This window comes from Semicossyphus pulcher, unplaced genomic scaffold (genome assembly GCF_022749685.1).
Source record: "Semicossyphus pulcher isolate SPU_LCO1_2020_fin unplaced genomic scaffold, fSemPul1.0.p SCAF_15, whole genome shotgun sequence".
In the NCBI taxonomy this organism is placed as follows: domain Eukaryota; kingdom Metazoa; phylum Chordata; class Actinopteri; order Labriformes; family Labridae; genus Semicossyphus; species Semicossyphus pulcher.
Genome location: NW_027211659.1, coordinates 25,732,224 through 25,747,850, shown reverse-complemented (window position 1 = coordinate 25,747,850; position 15,627 = coordinate 25,732,224). Strand labels below are relative to the sequence as shown.

Here is a 15,627-nt window from a genome sequence, read left to right as displayed (position 1 = left end):
TAAAAACTTTTGCAAAATGTATGCTGATGGGTAATCATCAAGTGGTGGACTCCTTTTTTTTTAATATCACCTAGCACTGCCTACTTCAATTTTAAACGATGGGAGAGCACACCCCAAAAATCTTAGAATGCAGCTTAACAAATGTCACACTTAATTCACTTCCCTCAATGTCGGTCAAACAAGTCAGGTATCATATAAGGCCAGCAGGGGCCGTGCTTGTTTACATACCAGGCACAGTTGGTGATTCTGGGGCGACCTCAGCAACCACAGCCTCCACGGAGGACTGAAGCTGCTGTTGGACATTGGGAAGGTCAGTGAATTCAGACACAGTTTGAGCGTAACTGGGATCGTGGGATATCTTCTGCAGTTCTCCAATATCACTGTTCCTGGTTCCAATTGCAAAGGTCAAGACACCCAGCTGTTTGAGAGCAGAGGCTGGCGCATCAACACTGTCAAATGACCTTCCACCACTTATCAATATTAGGAGCTGTGGAACTCCTTCCAGGAGCCTGCTTCCAGCAGAGGCCGTGAAGACATTATCCCTCAAGTACTGGAGAGCTGCTCCAGTGTTGAGTGGGCTTCCACCTTTGTGCCTCAATCCTCTGACAGTGTCAAGGATGTCGCCTTTTGTGGTGTATGTGTTCAGATAGAATTGGACAGTTGGATCTTTGCTATACTGAACCACTGAGACACGGTCTTTTTTGTCATCCACACTGAGTGTCTCGACAACTCTTTGCACAAAGTCTCGCACAGCTGGGAAGCCACTTCTAGTACCATCAGATCCATCCAACAAGAACACAACATCTTTTCCTGCTGGCCTTCTCTCCACTAGGGAACAAAACATTTGAGACATATTCAGGTTCTGAGTCACATTTTTTCGGAGTGAAAGTCAGATGACGGAAGCTAACCACGAACTTTACAACTTAGTCTAATAACTCTGCCTCACCTGTTTCCTCAGAGTGCTGCTGGCTTACCTCAACTTAAAATAAAACACTTTTATACTGTTCAACATGCATCCTACCATGTCCTTGGAATGTAAAAGTCTGTCATTTTCTTACCAGTTACTGTGGGTGTCATGGGCGTGGTCCTCACTAGCACTGTGCTCATTACAGAGGAGAGCTGTTCCTGGACACTGGGGAGGTCAGTAAAGTCAGACACTGATAGAGCGTAACTAGGGTCATATGATATCTTCTGCAGCTCCCTACTATCAGAGTTCCTTGTTCCAATGCCTATCACTTGGATGCCCTGCTGTTTGAGAGCAGAGGCTGGGGTATCTACATTGTCAGAAGACCTCCCTCCATTAAGCAGGATCAACATCTGTGGAACACCTTGCAGGCGTCTACTCCCGGAGGAGTTTGTAAAGACGTTGTCCCTGACGTACTGGAGGGCTGCCCCGGTGTTGAGGGGTCTGCCTCCTCTATGTTTCAGCCCTCTGACCGTATCCAAAATATCCTGGCTTGTGGTGTATGTGTTCAGATAGAAATGAATCTCGGCATCTCTGCTGTATTGGACCACAGAGACACGGTCTTTGTTTTGTCCCACATTGAGTTTTTCCACCACTCTCTCAACAAAATCGCGCATGGCAGGGAAGCCATTCCTTGTGCCATCAGAACCGTCCAGAAGGAATACGACATCCTTTTTGCCAGTGTCGACTGAGAAAAGACAGGAAGACATAAAATAAAAACTTTTGCAAAATGTATGCTGATGGGTAATCATCAAGTGGTGGACTCCTTTTTTTTTAATATCACCTAGCACTGCCTACTTCAATTTTAAACGATGGGAGAGCACACCCCAAAAATCTTAGAATGCAGCTTAACAAATGTCACACTTAATTCACTTCCCTCAATGTCGGTCAAACAAGTCAGGTATCATATAAGGCCAGCAGGGGCCGTGCTTGTTTACATACCAGGCACAGTTGGTGATTCTGGGGCGACCTCAGCAACCACAGCCTCCACGGAGGACTGAAGCTGCTGTTGGACATTGGGAAGGTCAGTGAATTCAGACACAGTTTGAGCGTAACTGGGATCGTGGGATATCTTCTGCAGTTCTCTAATATCACTGTTCCTGGTTCCAATTGCAAAGGTCAAGACACCCAGCTGTTTGAGAGCAGAGGCTGGCGCATCAACACTGTCAAATGACCTTCCACCACTTATCAATATTAGGAGCTGTGGAACTCCTTCCAGGAGCCTGCTTCCAGCAGAGGCCGTGAAGACATTATCCCTCAAGTACTGGAGAGCTGCTCCAGTGTTGAGTGGGCTTCCACCTTTGTGCCTCAATCCTCTGACAGTGTCAAGGATGTCGCCTTTTGTGGTGTATGTGTTCAGATAGAATTGGACAGTTGGATCTTTGCTATACTGAACCACTGAGACACGGTCTTTTTTGTCATCCACACTGAGTGTCTCGACAACTCTTTGCACAAAGTCTCGCACAGCTGGGAAGCCACTTCTAGTACCATCAGATCCATCCAACAAGAACACAACATCTTTTCCTGCTGGCCTTCTCTTCACTAGGGAACAAAACATTTGAGACATATTCAGGTTCTGAGTCACATTTTTTCGGAGTGAAAGTCAGATGACGGAAGCTAACCACGAACTTTACAACTTAGTCTAATAACTCTGCCTCACCTGTTTCCTCAGAGTGCTGCTGGCTTACCTCAACTTAAAATAAAACACTTTTATACTGTTCAACATGCATCCTACCATGTCCTTGGAATGTAAAAGTCTGTCATTTTCTTACCAGTTACTGTGGGTGTCATGGGCGTGGTCCTCACTAGCACTCTGCTCATTACAGAGGAGAGCTGTTCCTGGACACTGGGGAGGTCAGTAAAGTCAGACACTGATAGAGCGTAACTAGGGTCATATGATATCTTCTGCAGCTCCCTACTGTCAGAGTTCCTTGTTCCAATGCCTATCACTTGGATGCCCTGCTGTTTGAGAGCAGAGGCTGGGGTATCTACATTGTCAGAAGACCTCCCTCCATTAAGCAGGATCAACATCTGTGGAACACCTTGCAGGCGTCTACTCCCGGAGGAGTTTGTAAAGACGTTGTCCCTGACGTACTGGAGGGCTGCCCCGGTGTTGAGGGGTCTGCCTCCTCTATGTTTCAGCCCTCTGACCGTATCCAAAATATCCTGGCTTGTGGTGTATGTGTTCAGATAGAAATGAATCTCGGCATCTCTGCTGTATTGGACCACAGAGACACGGTCTTTGTTTTGTCCCACATTGAGTTTTTCCACCACTCTCTCAACAAAATCGCGCATGGCAGGGAAGCCATTCCTTGTGCCATCAGAACCGTCCAGAAGGAATACGACATCCTTTTTGCCAGTGTCGACTGAGAAAAGACAGGAAGACATAAAATAAAAACTTTTGCAAAATGTATGCTGATGGGTAATCATCAAGTGGTGGATTCCTTTTTTTTTAATATCACCTAGCACTGCCTACTTCAATTTTAAATGATGGGAGAGCACATCCCAAAAATCTTAGAATGCAGCTTAACAAATGTCACACTTAATTCACTTCCCTCAATGTCGGTCAAACAAGTCAGGTATCATATAAGGCCAGCAGGGGCCGTGCTTGTTTACATACCAGGCACAGTTGGTGATTCTGGGGCGACCTCAGCAACCACAGCCTCCACGGAGGACTGAAGCTGCTGTTGGACATTGGGAAGGTCAGTGAATTCAGACACAGTTTGAGCGTAACTGGGATCGTGGGATATCTTCTGCAGTTCTCCAATATCACTGTTCCTGGTTCCAATTGCAAAGGTCAAGACACCCAGCTGTTTGAGAGCAGAGGCTGGCGCATCAACACTGTCAAATGACCTTCCACCACTTATCAATATTAGGAGCTGTGGAACTCCTTCCAGGAGCCTGCTTCCAGCAGAGGCCGTGAAGACATTATCCCTCAAGTACTGGAGAGCTGCTCCAGTGTTGAGTGGTCTTCCACCTTTGTGCCTCAATCCTCTGACAGTGTCTAGGATGTCGCCTTTTGTGGTGTATGTGTTCAAATAGAATTGGACAGTTGGATCTTTGCTATACTGAACCACTGAGACACGGTCTTTTTTGTCATCCACACTGAGTGTCTCGACAACTCTTTGCACAAAGTCTCGCACAGCTGGGAAGCCACTTCTAGTACCATCAGATCCATCCAACAAGAACACAACATCTTTTCCTGCTGGCCTTCTCTCCACTAGGGAACAAAACATTTGAGACATATTCAGGTTCTGAGTCACATTTTTTCGGAGTGAAAGTCAGATGACGGAAGCTAACCACGAACTTTACAACTTAGTCTAATAACTCTGCCTCACCTGTTTCCTCAGAGTGCTGCTGGCTTACCTCAACTTAAAATAAAACACTTTTATACTGTTCAACATGCATCCTACCATGTCCTTGGAATGTAAAAGTCTGTCATTTTCTTACCAGTTACTGTGGGTGTCATGGGCGTGGTCCTCACTAGCACTCTGCTCATTACAGAGGAGAGCTGTTCCTGGACACTGGGGAGGTCAGTAAAGTCAGACACTGATAGAGCGTAACTAGGGTCATATGATATCTTCTGCAGCTCCCTACTGTCAGAGTTCCTTGTTCCAATGCCTATCACTTGGATGCCCTGCTGTTTGAGAGCAGAGGCTGGGGTATCTACATTGTCAGAAGACCTCCCTCCATTAAGCAGGATCAACATCTGTGGAACACCTTGCAGGCGTCTACTCCCGGAGGAGTTTGTAAAGACGTTGTCCCTGACGTACTGGAGGGCTGCCCCGGTGTTGAGGGGTCTGCCTCCTCTATGTTTCAGCCCTCTGACCGTATCCAAAATATCCTGGCTTGTGGTGTATGTGTTCAGATAGAAATGAATCTCGGCATCTCTGCTGTATTGGACCACAGAGACACGGTCTTTGTTTTGTCCCACATTGAGTTTTTCCACCACTCTCTCAACAAAATCGCGCATGGCAGGGAAGCCATTCCTTGTGCCATCAGAACCGTCCAGAAGGAATACGACATCCTTTTTGCCAGTGTCGACTGAGAAAAGACAGGAAGACATAAAATAAAAACTTTTGCAAAATGTATGCTGATGGGTAATCATCAAGTGGTAGACTCCTTTTTTGTTAATATCACCTAGCACTGCCTACTTCAATTTTAAACGATGGGAGAGCACACCCCAAAAATCTTAGAATGCAGCTTAACAAATGTCACACTTAATTCACTTCCCTCAATGTCGGTCAAACAAGTCAGGTATCATATAAGGCCAGCAGGGGCCGTGCTTGTTTACATACCAGGCACAGTTGGTGATTCTGGGGCGACCTCAGCAACCACAGCCTCCACGGAGGACTGAAGCTGCTGTTGGACATTGGGAAGGTCAGTGAATTCAGACACAGTTTGAGCGTAACTGGGATCGTGGGATATCTTCTGCAGTTCTCTAATATCACTGTTCCTGGTTCCAATTACAAAGGTCAAGACACCCAGCTGTTTGAGAGCAGAGGCTGGCGCATCAACACTGTCAAATGACCTTCCACCACTTATCAATATTAGGAGCTGTGGAACTCCTTCCAGGAGCCTGCTTCCAGCAGAGGCCGTGAAGACATTATCCCTCAAGTACTGGAGAGCTGCTCCAGTGTTGAGTGGGCTTCCACCTTTGTGCCTCAATCCTCTGACAGTGTCAAGGATGTCGCCTTTTGTGGTGTATGTGTTCAGATAGAATTGGACAGTTGGATCTTTGCTATACTGAACCACTGAGACACGGTCTTTTTTGTCATCCACACTGAGTGTCTCGACAACTCTTTGCACAAAGTCTCGCACAGCTGGGAAGCCACTTCTAGTACCATCAGATCCATCCAACAAGAACACAACATCTTTTCCTGCTGGCCTTCTCTCCACTAGGGAACAAAACATTTGAGACATATTCAGGTTCTGAGTCACATTTTTTCGGAGTGAAAGTCAGATGACGGAAGCTAACCACGAACTTTACGACTTAGTCTAATAACTCTGCCTCACCTGTTTCCTCAGAGTGCTGCTGGCTTACCTCAACTTAAAATAAAACACTTTTATACTGTTCAACATGCGTCCTACCATGTCCTTGGAATGTAAAAGTCTGTCATTTTCTTACCAGTTACTGTGGGTGTCATGGGCGTGGTCCTCACTAGCACTCTGCTCATTACAGAGGAGAGCTGTTCCTGGACACTGGGGAGGTCAGTAAAGTCAGACACTGATAGAGCGTAACTAGGGTCATATGATATCTTCTGCAGCTCCCTACTGTCAGAGTTCCTTGTTCCAATGCCTATCACTTGGATGCCCTGCTGTTTGAGAGCAGAGGCTGGGGTATCTACATTGTCAGAAGACCTCCCTCCATTAAGCAGGATCAACATCTGTGGAACACCTTGCAGGCGTCTACTCCCGGAGGAGTTTGTAAAGACGTTGTCCCTGACGTACTGGAGGGCTGCCCCGGTGTTGAGGGGTCTGCCTCCTCTATGTTTCAGCCCTCTGACCGTATCCAAAATATCCTGGCTTGTGGTGTATGTGTTCAGATAGAAATGAATCTCGGCATCTCTGCTGTATTGGACCACAGAGACACGGTCTTTGTTTTGTCCCACATTGAGTTGTTCCACCACTCTCTCAACAAAATCACGCATGGCAGGGAAGCCATTCCTTGTGCCATCAGAACCGTCCAGAAGGAATACGACATCCTTTTTGCCAGTGTCGACTGAGAAAAGACAGGAAGACATAAAATAAAAACTTTTGCAAAATGTATGCTGATGGGTAATCATCAAGTGGTGGACTCCTTTTTTTTTAATATCACCTAGCACTGCCTACTTCAATTTTAAACGATGGGAGAGCACACCCCAAAAATCTTAGAATGCAGCTTAACAAATGTCACACTTAATTCACTTCCCTCAATGTCGGTCAAACAAGTCAGGTATCATATAAGGCCAGCAGGGGCCGTGCTTGTTTACATACCAGGTACAGTTGGTGATTCTGGGGCGACCTCAGCAACCACAGCCTCCACGGAGGACTGAAGCTGCTGTTGGACATTGGGAAGGTCAGTGAATTCAGACACAGTTTGAGCGTAACTGGGATCGTGGGATATCTTCTGCAGTTCTCTAATATCACTGTTCCTGGTTCCAATTGCAAAGGTCAAGACACCCAGCTGTTTGAGAGCAGAGGCTGGCGCATCAACACTGTCAAATGACCTTCCACCACTTATCAATATTAGGAGCTGTGGAACTCCTTCCAGGAGCCTGCTTCCAGCAGAGGCCGTGAAGACATTATCCCTCAAGTACTGGAGAGCTGCTCCAGTGTTGAGTGGTCTTCCACCTTTGTGCCTCAATCCTCTGACAGTGTCAAGGATGTCGTCTTTTGTGGTGTATGTGTTCAGATAGAATTGGACAGTTGGATCTTTGCTATACTGAACCACTGAGACACGGTCTTTTTTGTCATCCACACTGAGTGTCTCGACAACTCTTTGCACAAAGTCTCGCACAGCTGGGAAGCCACTTCTAGTACCATCAGATCCATCCAACAAGAACACAACATCTTTTCCTGCTGGCCTTCTCTCCACTAGGGAACAAAACATTTGAGACATATTCAGGTTCTGAGTCACATTTTTTCGGAGTGAAAGTCAGATGACGGAAGCTAACCACGAACTTTACAACTTAGTCTAATAACTCTGCCTCACCTGTTTCCTCAGAGTGCTGCTGGCTTACCTCAACTTAAAATAAAACACTTTTATACTGTTCAACATGCATCCTACCATGTCCTTGGAATGTAAAAGTCTGTCATTTTCTTACCAGTTACTGTGGGTGTCATGGGCGTGGTCCTCACTAGCACTGTGCTCATTACAGAGGAGAGCTGTTCCTGGACACTGGGGAGGTCAGTAAAGTCAGACACTGATAGAGCGTAACTAGGGTCATATGATATCTTCTGCAGCTCCCTACTGTCAGAGTTCCTTGTTCCAATGCCTATCACTTGGATGCCCTGCTGTTTGAGAGCAGAGGCTGGGGTATCTACATTGTCAGAAGACCTCCCTCCATTAAGCAGGATCAACATCTGTGGAACACCTTGCAGGCGTCTACTCCCGGAGGAGTTTGTAAAGACGTTGTCCCTGACGTACTGGAGGGCTGCCCCGGTGTTGAGGGGTCTGCCTCCTCTATGTTTCAGCCCTCTGACCGTATCCAAAATATCCTGGCTTGTGGTGTATGTGTTCAGATAGAAATGAATCTCGGCATCTCTGCTGTATTGGACCACAGAGACACGGTCTTTGTTTTGTCCCACATTGAGTTTTTCCACCACTCTCTCAACAAAATCACGCATGGCAGGGAAGCCATTCCTTGTGCCATCAGAACCGTCCAGAAGGAATACGACATCCTTTTTGCCAGTGTCGACTGAGAAAAGACAGGAAGACATAAAATAAAAACTTTTGCAAAATGTATGCTGATGGGTTATCATCAAGTGGTGGACTCCTTTTTTTTTAATATCACCTAGCACTGCCTACTTCAATTTTAAACGATGGGAGAGCACACCCCCAAAATCTTAGAATGCAGCTTAACAAATGTCACACTTAATTCACTTCCCTCAATGTCGGTCAAACAAGTCAGGTATCATATAAGGCCAGCAGGGGCCGTGCTTGTTTACATACCAGGTACAGTTGGTGATTCTGGGGCGACCTCAGCAACCACAGCCTCCACGGAGGACTGAAGCTGCTGTTGGACATTGGGAAGGTCAGTGAATTCAGACACAGTTTGAGCGTAACTGGGATCGTGGGATATCTTCTGCAGTTCTCCAATATCACTGTTCCTGGTTCCAATTGCAAAGGTCAAGACACCCAGCTGTTTGAGAGCAGAGGCTGGCGCATCAACACTGTCAAATGACCTTCCACCACTTATCAATATTAGGAGCTGTGGAACTCCTTCCAGGAGCCTGCTTCCAGCAGAGGCCGTGAAGACATTATCCCTCAAGTACTGGAGAGCTGCTCCAGTGTTGAGTGGTCTTCCACCTTTGTGCCTCAATCCTCTGACAGTGTCAAGGATGTCGCCTTTTGTGGTGTATGTGTTCAGATAGAATTGGACAGTTGGATCTTTGCTATACTGAACCACTGAGACACGGTCTTTTTTGTCATCCACACTGAGTGTCTCGACAACTCTTTGCACAAAGTCTCGCACAGCTGGGAAGCCTCTTCTAGTACCATCAGATCCATCCAACAAGAACACAACATCTTTTCCTGCTGGCCTTCTCTCCACTAGGGAACAAAACATTTGAGACATATTCAGGTTCTGAGTCACATTTTTTCGGAGTGAAAGTCAGATGACGGAAGCTAACCACGAACTTTACAACTTAGTCTAATAACTCTGCCTCACCTGTTTCCTCAGAGTGCAGCTGGCTTACCTCAACTTAAAATAAAACACTTTTATACTGTTCAACATGCATCCTACCATGTCCTTGGAATGTAAAAGTCTGTCATTTTCTTACCAGTTACTGTGGGTGTCATGGGCGTGGTCCTCACTAGCACTGTGCTCATTACAGAGGAGAGCTGTTCCTGGACACTGGGGAGGTCAGTAAAGTCAGACACTGATAGAGCGTAACTAGGGTCATATGATATCTTCTGCAGCTCCCTACTGTCAGAGTTCCTTGTTCCAATGCCTATCACTTGGATGCCCTGCTGTTTGAGAGCAGAGGCTGGGGTATCTACATTGTCAGAAGACCTCCCTCCATTAAGCAGGATCAACATCTGTGGAACACCTTGCAGGCGTCTACTCCCGGAGGAGTTTGTAAAGACGTTGTCCCTGACGTACTGGAGGGCTGCCCCGGTGTTGAGGGGTCTGCCTCCTCTATGTTTCAGCCCTCTGACCGTATCCAAAATATCCTGGCTTGTGGTGTATGTGTTCAGATAGAAATGAATCTCGGCATCTCTGCTGTATTGGACCACAGAGACACGGTCTTTGTTTTGTCCCACATTGAGTTTTTCCACCACTCTCTCAACAAAATCGCGCATGGCAGGGAAGCCATTCCTTGTGCCATCAGAACCGTCCAGAAGGAATACGACATCCTTTTTGCCAGTGTCGACTGAGAAAAGACAGGAAGACATAAAATAAAAACTTTTGCAAAATGTATGCTGATGGGTAATCATCAAGTGGTGGACTCCTTTTTTTTTAATATCACCTAGCACTGCCTACTTCAATTTTAAACGATGGGAGAGCACACCCCAAAAATCTTAGAATGCAGCTTAACAAATGTCACACTTAATTCACTTCCCTCAATGTCGGTCAAACAAGTCAGGTATCATATAAGGCCAGCAGGGGCCGTGCTTGTTTACATACCAGGCACAGTTGGTGATTCTGGGGCGACCTCAGCAACCACAGCCTCCACGGAGGACTGAAGCTGCTGTTGGACATTGGGAAGGTCAGTGAATTCAGACACAGTTTGAGCGTAACTGGGATCGTGGGATATCTTCTGCAGTTCTCCAATATCACTGTTCCTGGTTCCAATTGCAAAGGTCAAGACACCCAGCTGTTTGAGAGCAGAGGCTGGCGCATCAACACTGTCAAATGACCTTCCACCACTTATCAATATTAGGAGCTGTGGAACTCCTTCCAGGAGCCTGCTTCCAGCAGAGGCCGTGAAGACATTATCCCTCAAGTACTGGAGAGCTGCTCCAGTGTTGAGTGGGCTTCCACCTTTGTGCCTCAATCCTCTGACAGTGTCAAGGATGTCGCCTTTTGTGGTGTATGTGTTCAGATAGAATTGGACAGTTGGATCTTTGCTATACTGAACCACTGAGACACGGTCTTTTTTGTCATCCACACTGAGTGTCTCGACAACTCTTTGCACAAAGTCTCGCACAGCTGGGAAGCCACTTCTAGTACCATCAGATCCATCCAACAAGAACACAACATCTTTTCCTGCTGGCCTTCTCTCCACTAGGGAACAAAACATTTGAGACATATTCAGGTTCTGAGTCACATTTTTTCGGAGTGAAAGTCAGATGACGGAAGCTAACCACGAACTTTACAACTTAGTCTAATAACTCTGCCTCACCTGTTTCCTCAGAGTGCTGCTGGCTTACCTCAACTTAAAATAAAACACTTTTATACTGTTCAACATGCATCCTACCATGTCCTTGGAATGTAAAAGTCTGTCATTTTCTTACCAGTTACTGTGGGTGTCATGGGCGTGGTCCTCACTAGCACTGTGCTCATTACAGAGGAGAGCTGTTCCTGGACACTGGGGAGGTCAGTAAAGTCAGACACTGATAGAGCGTAACTAGGGTCATATGATATCTTCTGCAGCTCCCTACTATCAGAGTTCCTTGTTCCAATGCCTATCACTTGGATGCCCTGCTGTTTGAGAGCAGAGGCTGGGGTATCTACATTGTCAGAAGACCTCCCTCCATTAAGCAGGATCAACATCTGTGGAACACCTTGCAGGCGTCTACTCCCGGAGGAGTTTGTAAAGACGTTGTCCCTGACGTACTGGAGGGCTGCCCCGGTGTTGAGGGGTCTGCCTCCTCTATGTTTCAGCCCTCTGACCGTATCCAAAATATCCTGGCTTGTGGTGTATGTGTTCAGATAGAAATGAATCTCGGCATCTCTGCTGTATTGGACCACAGAGACACGGTCTTTGTTTTGTCCCACATTGAGTTTTTCCACCACTCTCTCAACAAAATCGCGCATGGCAGGGAAGCCATTCCTTGTGCCATCAGAACCGTCCAGAAGGAATACGACATCCTTTTTGCCAGTGTCGACTGAGAAAAGACAGGAAGACATAAAATAAAAACTTTTGCAAAATGTATGCTGATGGGTAATCATCAAGTGGTGGACTCCTTTTTTTTTAATATCACCTAGCACTGCCTACTTCAATTTTAAACGATGGGAGAGCACACCCCAAAAATCTTAGAATGCAGCTTAACAAATGTCACACTTAATTCACTTCCCTCAATGTCGGTCAAACAAGTCAGGTATCATATAAGGCCAGCAGGGGCCGTGCTTGTTTACATACCAGGCACAGTTGGTGATTCTGGGGCGACCTCAGCAACCACAGCCTCCACGGAGGACTGAAGCTGCTGTTGGACATTGGGAAGGTCAGTGAATTCAGACACAGTTTGAGCGTAACTGGGATCGTGGGATATCTTCTGCAGTTCTCTAATATCACTGTTCCTGGTTCCAATTGCAAAGGTCAAGACACCCAGCTGTTTGAGAGCAGAGGCTGGCGCATCAACACTGTCAAATGACCTTCCACCACTTATCAATATTAGGAGCTGTGGAACTCCTTCCAGGAGCCTGCTTCCAGCAGAGGCCGTGAAGACATTATCCCTCAAGTACTGGAGAGCTGCTCCAGTGTTGAGTGGGCTTCCACCTTTGTGCCTCAATCCTCTGACAGTGTCAAGGATGTCGCCTTTTGTGGTGTATGTGTTCAGATAGAATTGGACAGTTGGATCTTTGCTATACTGAACCACTGAGACACGGTCTTTTTTGTCATCCACACTGAGTGTCTCGACAACTCTTTGCACAAAGTCTCGCACAGCTGGGAAGCCACTTCTAGTACCATCAGATCCATCCAACAAGAACACAACATCTTTTCCTGCTGGCCTTCTCTTCACTAGGGAACAAAACATTTGAGACATATTCAGGTTCTGAGTCACATTTTTTCGGAGTGAAAGTCAGATGACGGAAGCTAACCACGAACTTTACAACTTAGTCTAATAACTCTGCCTCACCTGTTTCCTCAGAGTGCTGCTGGCTTACCTCAACTTAAAATAAAACACTTTTATACTGTTCAACATGCATCCTACCATGTCCTTGGAATGTAAAAGTCTGTCATTTTCTTACCAGTTACTGTGGGTGTCATGGGCGTGGTCCTCACTAGCACTCTGCTCATTACAGAGGAGAGCTGTTCCTGGACACTGGGGAGGTCAGTAAAGTCAGACACTGATAGAGCGTAACTAGGGTCATATGATATCTTCTGCAGCTCCCTACTGTCAGAGTTCCTTGTTCCAATGCCTATCACTTGGATGCCCTGCTGTTTGAGAGCAGAGGCTGGGGTATCTACATTGTCAGAAGACCTCCCTCCATTAAGCAGGATCAACATCTGTGGAACACCTTGCAGGCGTCTACTCCCGGAGGAGTTTGTAAAGACGTTGTCCCTGACGTACTGGAGGGCTGCCCCGGTGTTGAGGGGTCTGCCTCCTCTATGTTTCAGCCCTCTGACCGTATCCAAAATATCCTGGCTTGTGGTGTATGTGTTCAGATAGAAATGAATCTCGGCATCTCTGCTGTATTGGACCACAGAGACACGGTCTTTGTTTTGTCCCACATTGAGTTTTTCCACCACTCTCTCAACAAAATCGCGCATGGCAGGGAAGCCATTCCTTGTGCCATCAGAACCGTCCAGAAGGAATACGACATCCTTTTTGCCAGTGTCGACTGAGAAAAGACAGGAAGACATAAAATAAAAACTTTTGCAAAATGTATGCTGATGGGTAATCATCAAGTGGTGGACTCCTTTTTTTTTAATATCACCTAGCACTGCCTACTTCAATTTTAAACGATGGGAGAGCACACCCCAAAAATCTTAGAATGCAGCTTAACAAATGTCACACTTAATTCACTTCCCTCAATGTCGGTCAAACAAGTCAGGTATCATATAAGGCCAGCAGGGGCCGTGCTTGTTTACATACCAGGCACAGTTGGTGATTCTGGGGCGACCTCAGCAACCACAGCCTCCACGGAGGACTGAAGCTGCTGTTGGACATTGGGAAGGTCAGTGAATTCAGACACAGTTTGAGCGTAACTGGGATCGTGGGATATCTTCTGCAGTTCTCCAATATCACTGTTCCTGGTTCCAATTGCAAAGGTCAAGACACCCAGCTGTTTGAGAGCAGAGGCTGGCGCATCAACACTGTCAAATGACCTTCCACCACTTATCAATATTAGGAGCTGTGGAACTCCTTCCAGGAGCCTGCTTCCAGCAGAGGCCGTGAAGACATTATCCCTCAAGTACTGGAGAGCTGCTCCAGTGTTGAGTGGGCTTCCACCTTTGTGCCTCAATCCTCTGACAGTGTCAAGGATGTCGCCTTTTGTGGTGTATGTGTTCAGATAGAATTGGACAGTTGGATCTTTGCTATACTGAACCACTGAGACACGGTCTTTTTTGTCATCCACACTGAGTGTCTCGACAACTCTTTGCACAAAGTCTCGCACAGCTGGGAAGCCACTTCTAGTACCATCAGATCCATCCAACAAGAACACAACATCTTTTCCTGCTGGCCTTCTCTCCACTAGGGAACAAAACATTTGAGACATATTCAGGTTCTGAGTCACATTTTTTCGGAGTGAAAGTCAGATGACGGAAGCTAACCACGAACTTTACAACTTAGTCTAATAACTCTGCCTCACCTGTTTCCTCAGAGTGCTGCTGGCTTACCTCAACTTAAAATAAAACACTTTTATACTGTTCAACATGCATCCTACCATGTCCTTGGAATGTAAAAGTCTGTCATTTTCTTACCAGTTACTGTGGGTGTCATGGGCGTGGTCCTCACTAGCACTGTGCTCATTACAGAGGAGAGCTGTTCCTGGACACTGGGGAGGTCAGTAAAGTCAGACACTGATAGAGCGTAACTAGGGTCATATGATATCTTCTGCAGCTCCCTACTATCAGAGTTCCTTGTTCCAATGCCTATCACTTGGATGCCCTGCTGTTTGAGAGCAGAGGCTGGGGTATCTACATTGTCAGAAGACCTCCCTCCATTAAGCAGGATCAACATCTGTGGAACACCTTGCAGGCGTCTACTCCCGGAGGAGTTTGTAAAGACGTTGTCCCTGACGTACTGGAGGGCTGCCCCGGTGTTGAGGGGTCTGCCTCCTCTATGTTTCAGCCCTCTGACCGTATCCAAAATATCCTGGCTTGTGGTGTATGTGTTCAGATAGAAATGAATCTCGGCATCTCTGCTGTATTGGACCACAGAGACACGGTCTTTGTTTTGTCCCACATTGAGTTTTTCCACCACTCTCTCAACAAAATCGCGCATGGCAGGGAAGCCATTCCTTGTGCCATCAGAACCGTCCAGAAGGAATACGACATCCTTTTTGCCAGTGTCGACTGAGAAAAGACAGGAAGACATAAAATAAAAACTTTTGCAAAATGTATGCTGATGGGTAATCATCAAGTGGTGGACTCCTTTTTTTTTAATATCACCTAGCACTGCCTACTTCAATTTTAAACGATGGGAGAGCACACCCCAAAAATCTTAGAATGCAGCTTAACAAATGTCACACTTAATTCACTTCCCTCAATGTCGGTCAAACAAGTCAGGTATCATATAAGGCCAGCAGGGGCCGTGCTTGTTTACATACCAGGCACAGTTGGTGATTCTGGGGCGACCTCAGCAACCACAGCCTCCACGGAGGACTGAAGCTGCTGTTGGACATTGGGAAGGTCAGTGAATTCAGACACAGTTTGAGCGTAACTGGGATCGTGGGATATCTTCTGCAGTTCTCTAATATCACTGTTCCTGGTTCCAATTGCAAAGGTCAAGACACCCAGCTGTTTGAGAGCAGAGGCTGGCGCATCAACACTGTCAAATGACCTTCCACCACTTATCAATATTAGGAGCTGTGGAACTCCTTCCAGGAGCCTGCTTCCAGCAGAGG

At 46.6% G+C, this 15,627-nt stretch overlaps 2 protein-coding genes across 3 annotated transcripts in view; both read right to left on the bottom strand.

Moving 5' to 3' along the window:
- Window positions 1-15,627, bottom strand: part of LOC138592009 (collagen alpha-3(VI) chain-like) — a 118,743-nt gene that overhangs the window by 87,829 nt on the left and 15,287 nt on the right. The gene's annotated exons all lie outside the window — the stretch shown is intronic.
- LOC138592553 (collagen alpha-3(VI) chain-like) lies at window positions 1,899-8,693 on the bottom strand. Its single transcript, XM_069663386.1, has 7 exons — window positions 8,619-8,693; window positions 6,941-7,004; window positions 6,271-6,686; window positions 5,270-5,833; window positions 3,585-4,110; window positions 2,737-3,330; window positions 1,899-2,374 (listed from the first exon to the last, which is right to left on the bottom strand). Exons 1-7 carry the CDS (start codon window positions 8,691-8,693, stop codon window positions 1,899-1,901), a joined length of 2,715 nt encoding a protein of 904 aa, XP_069519487.1.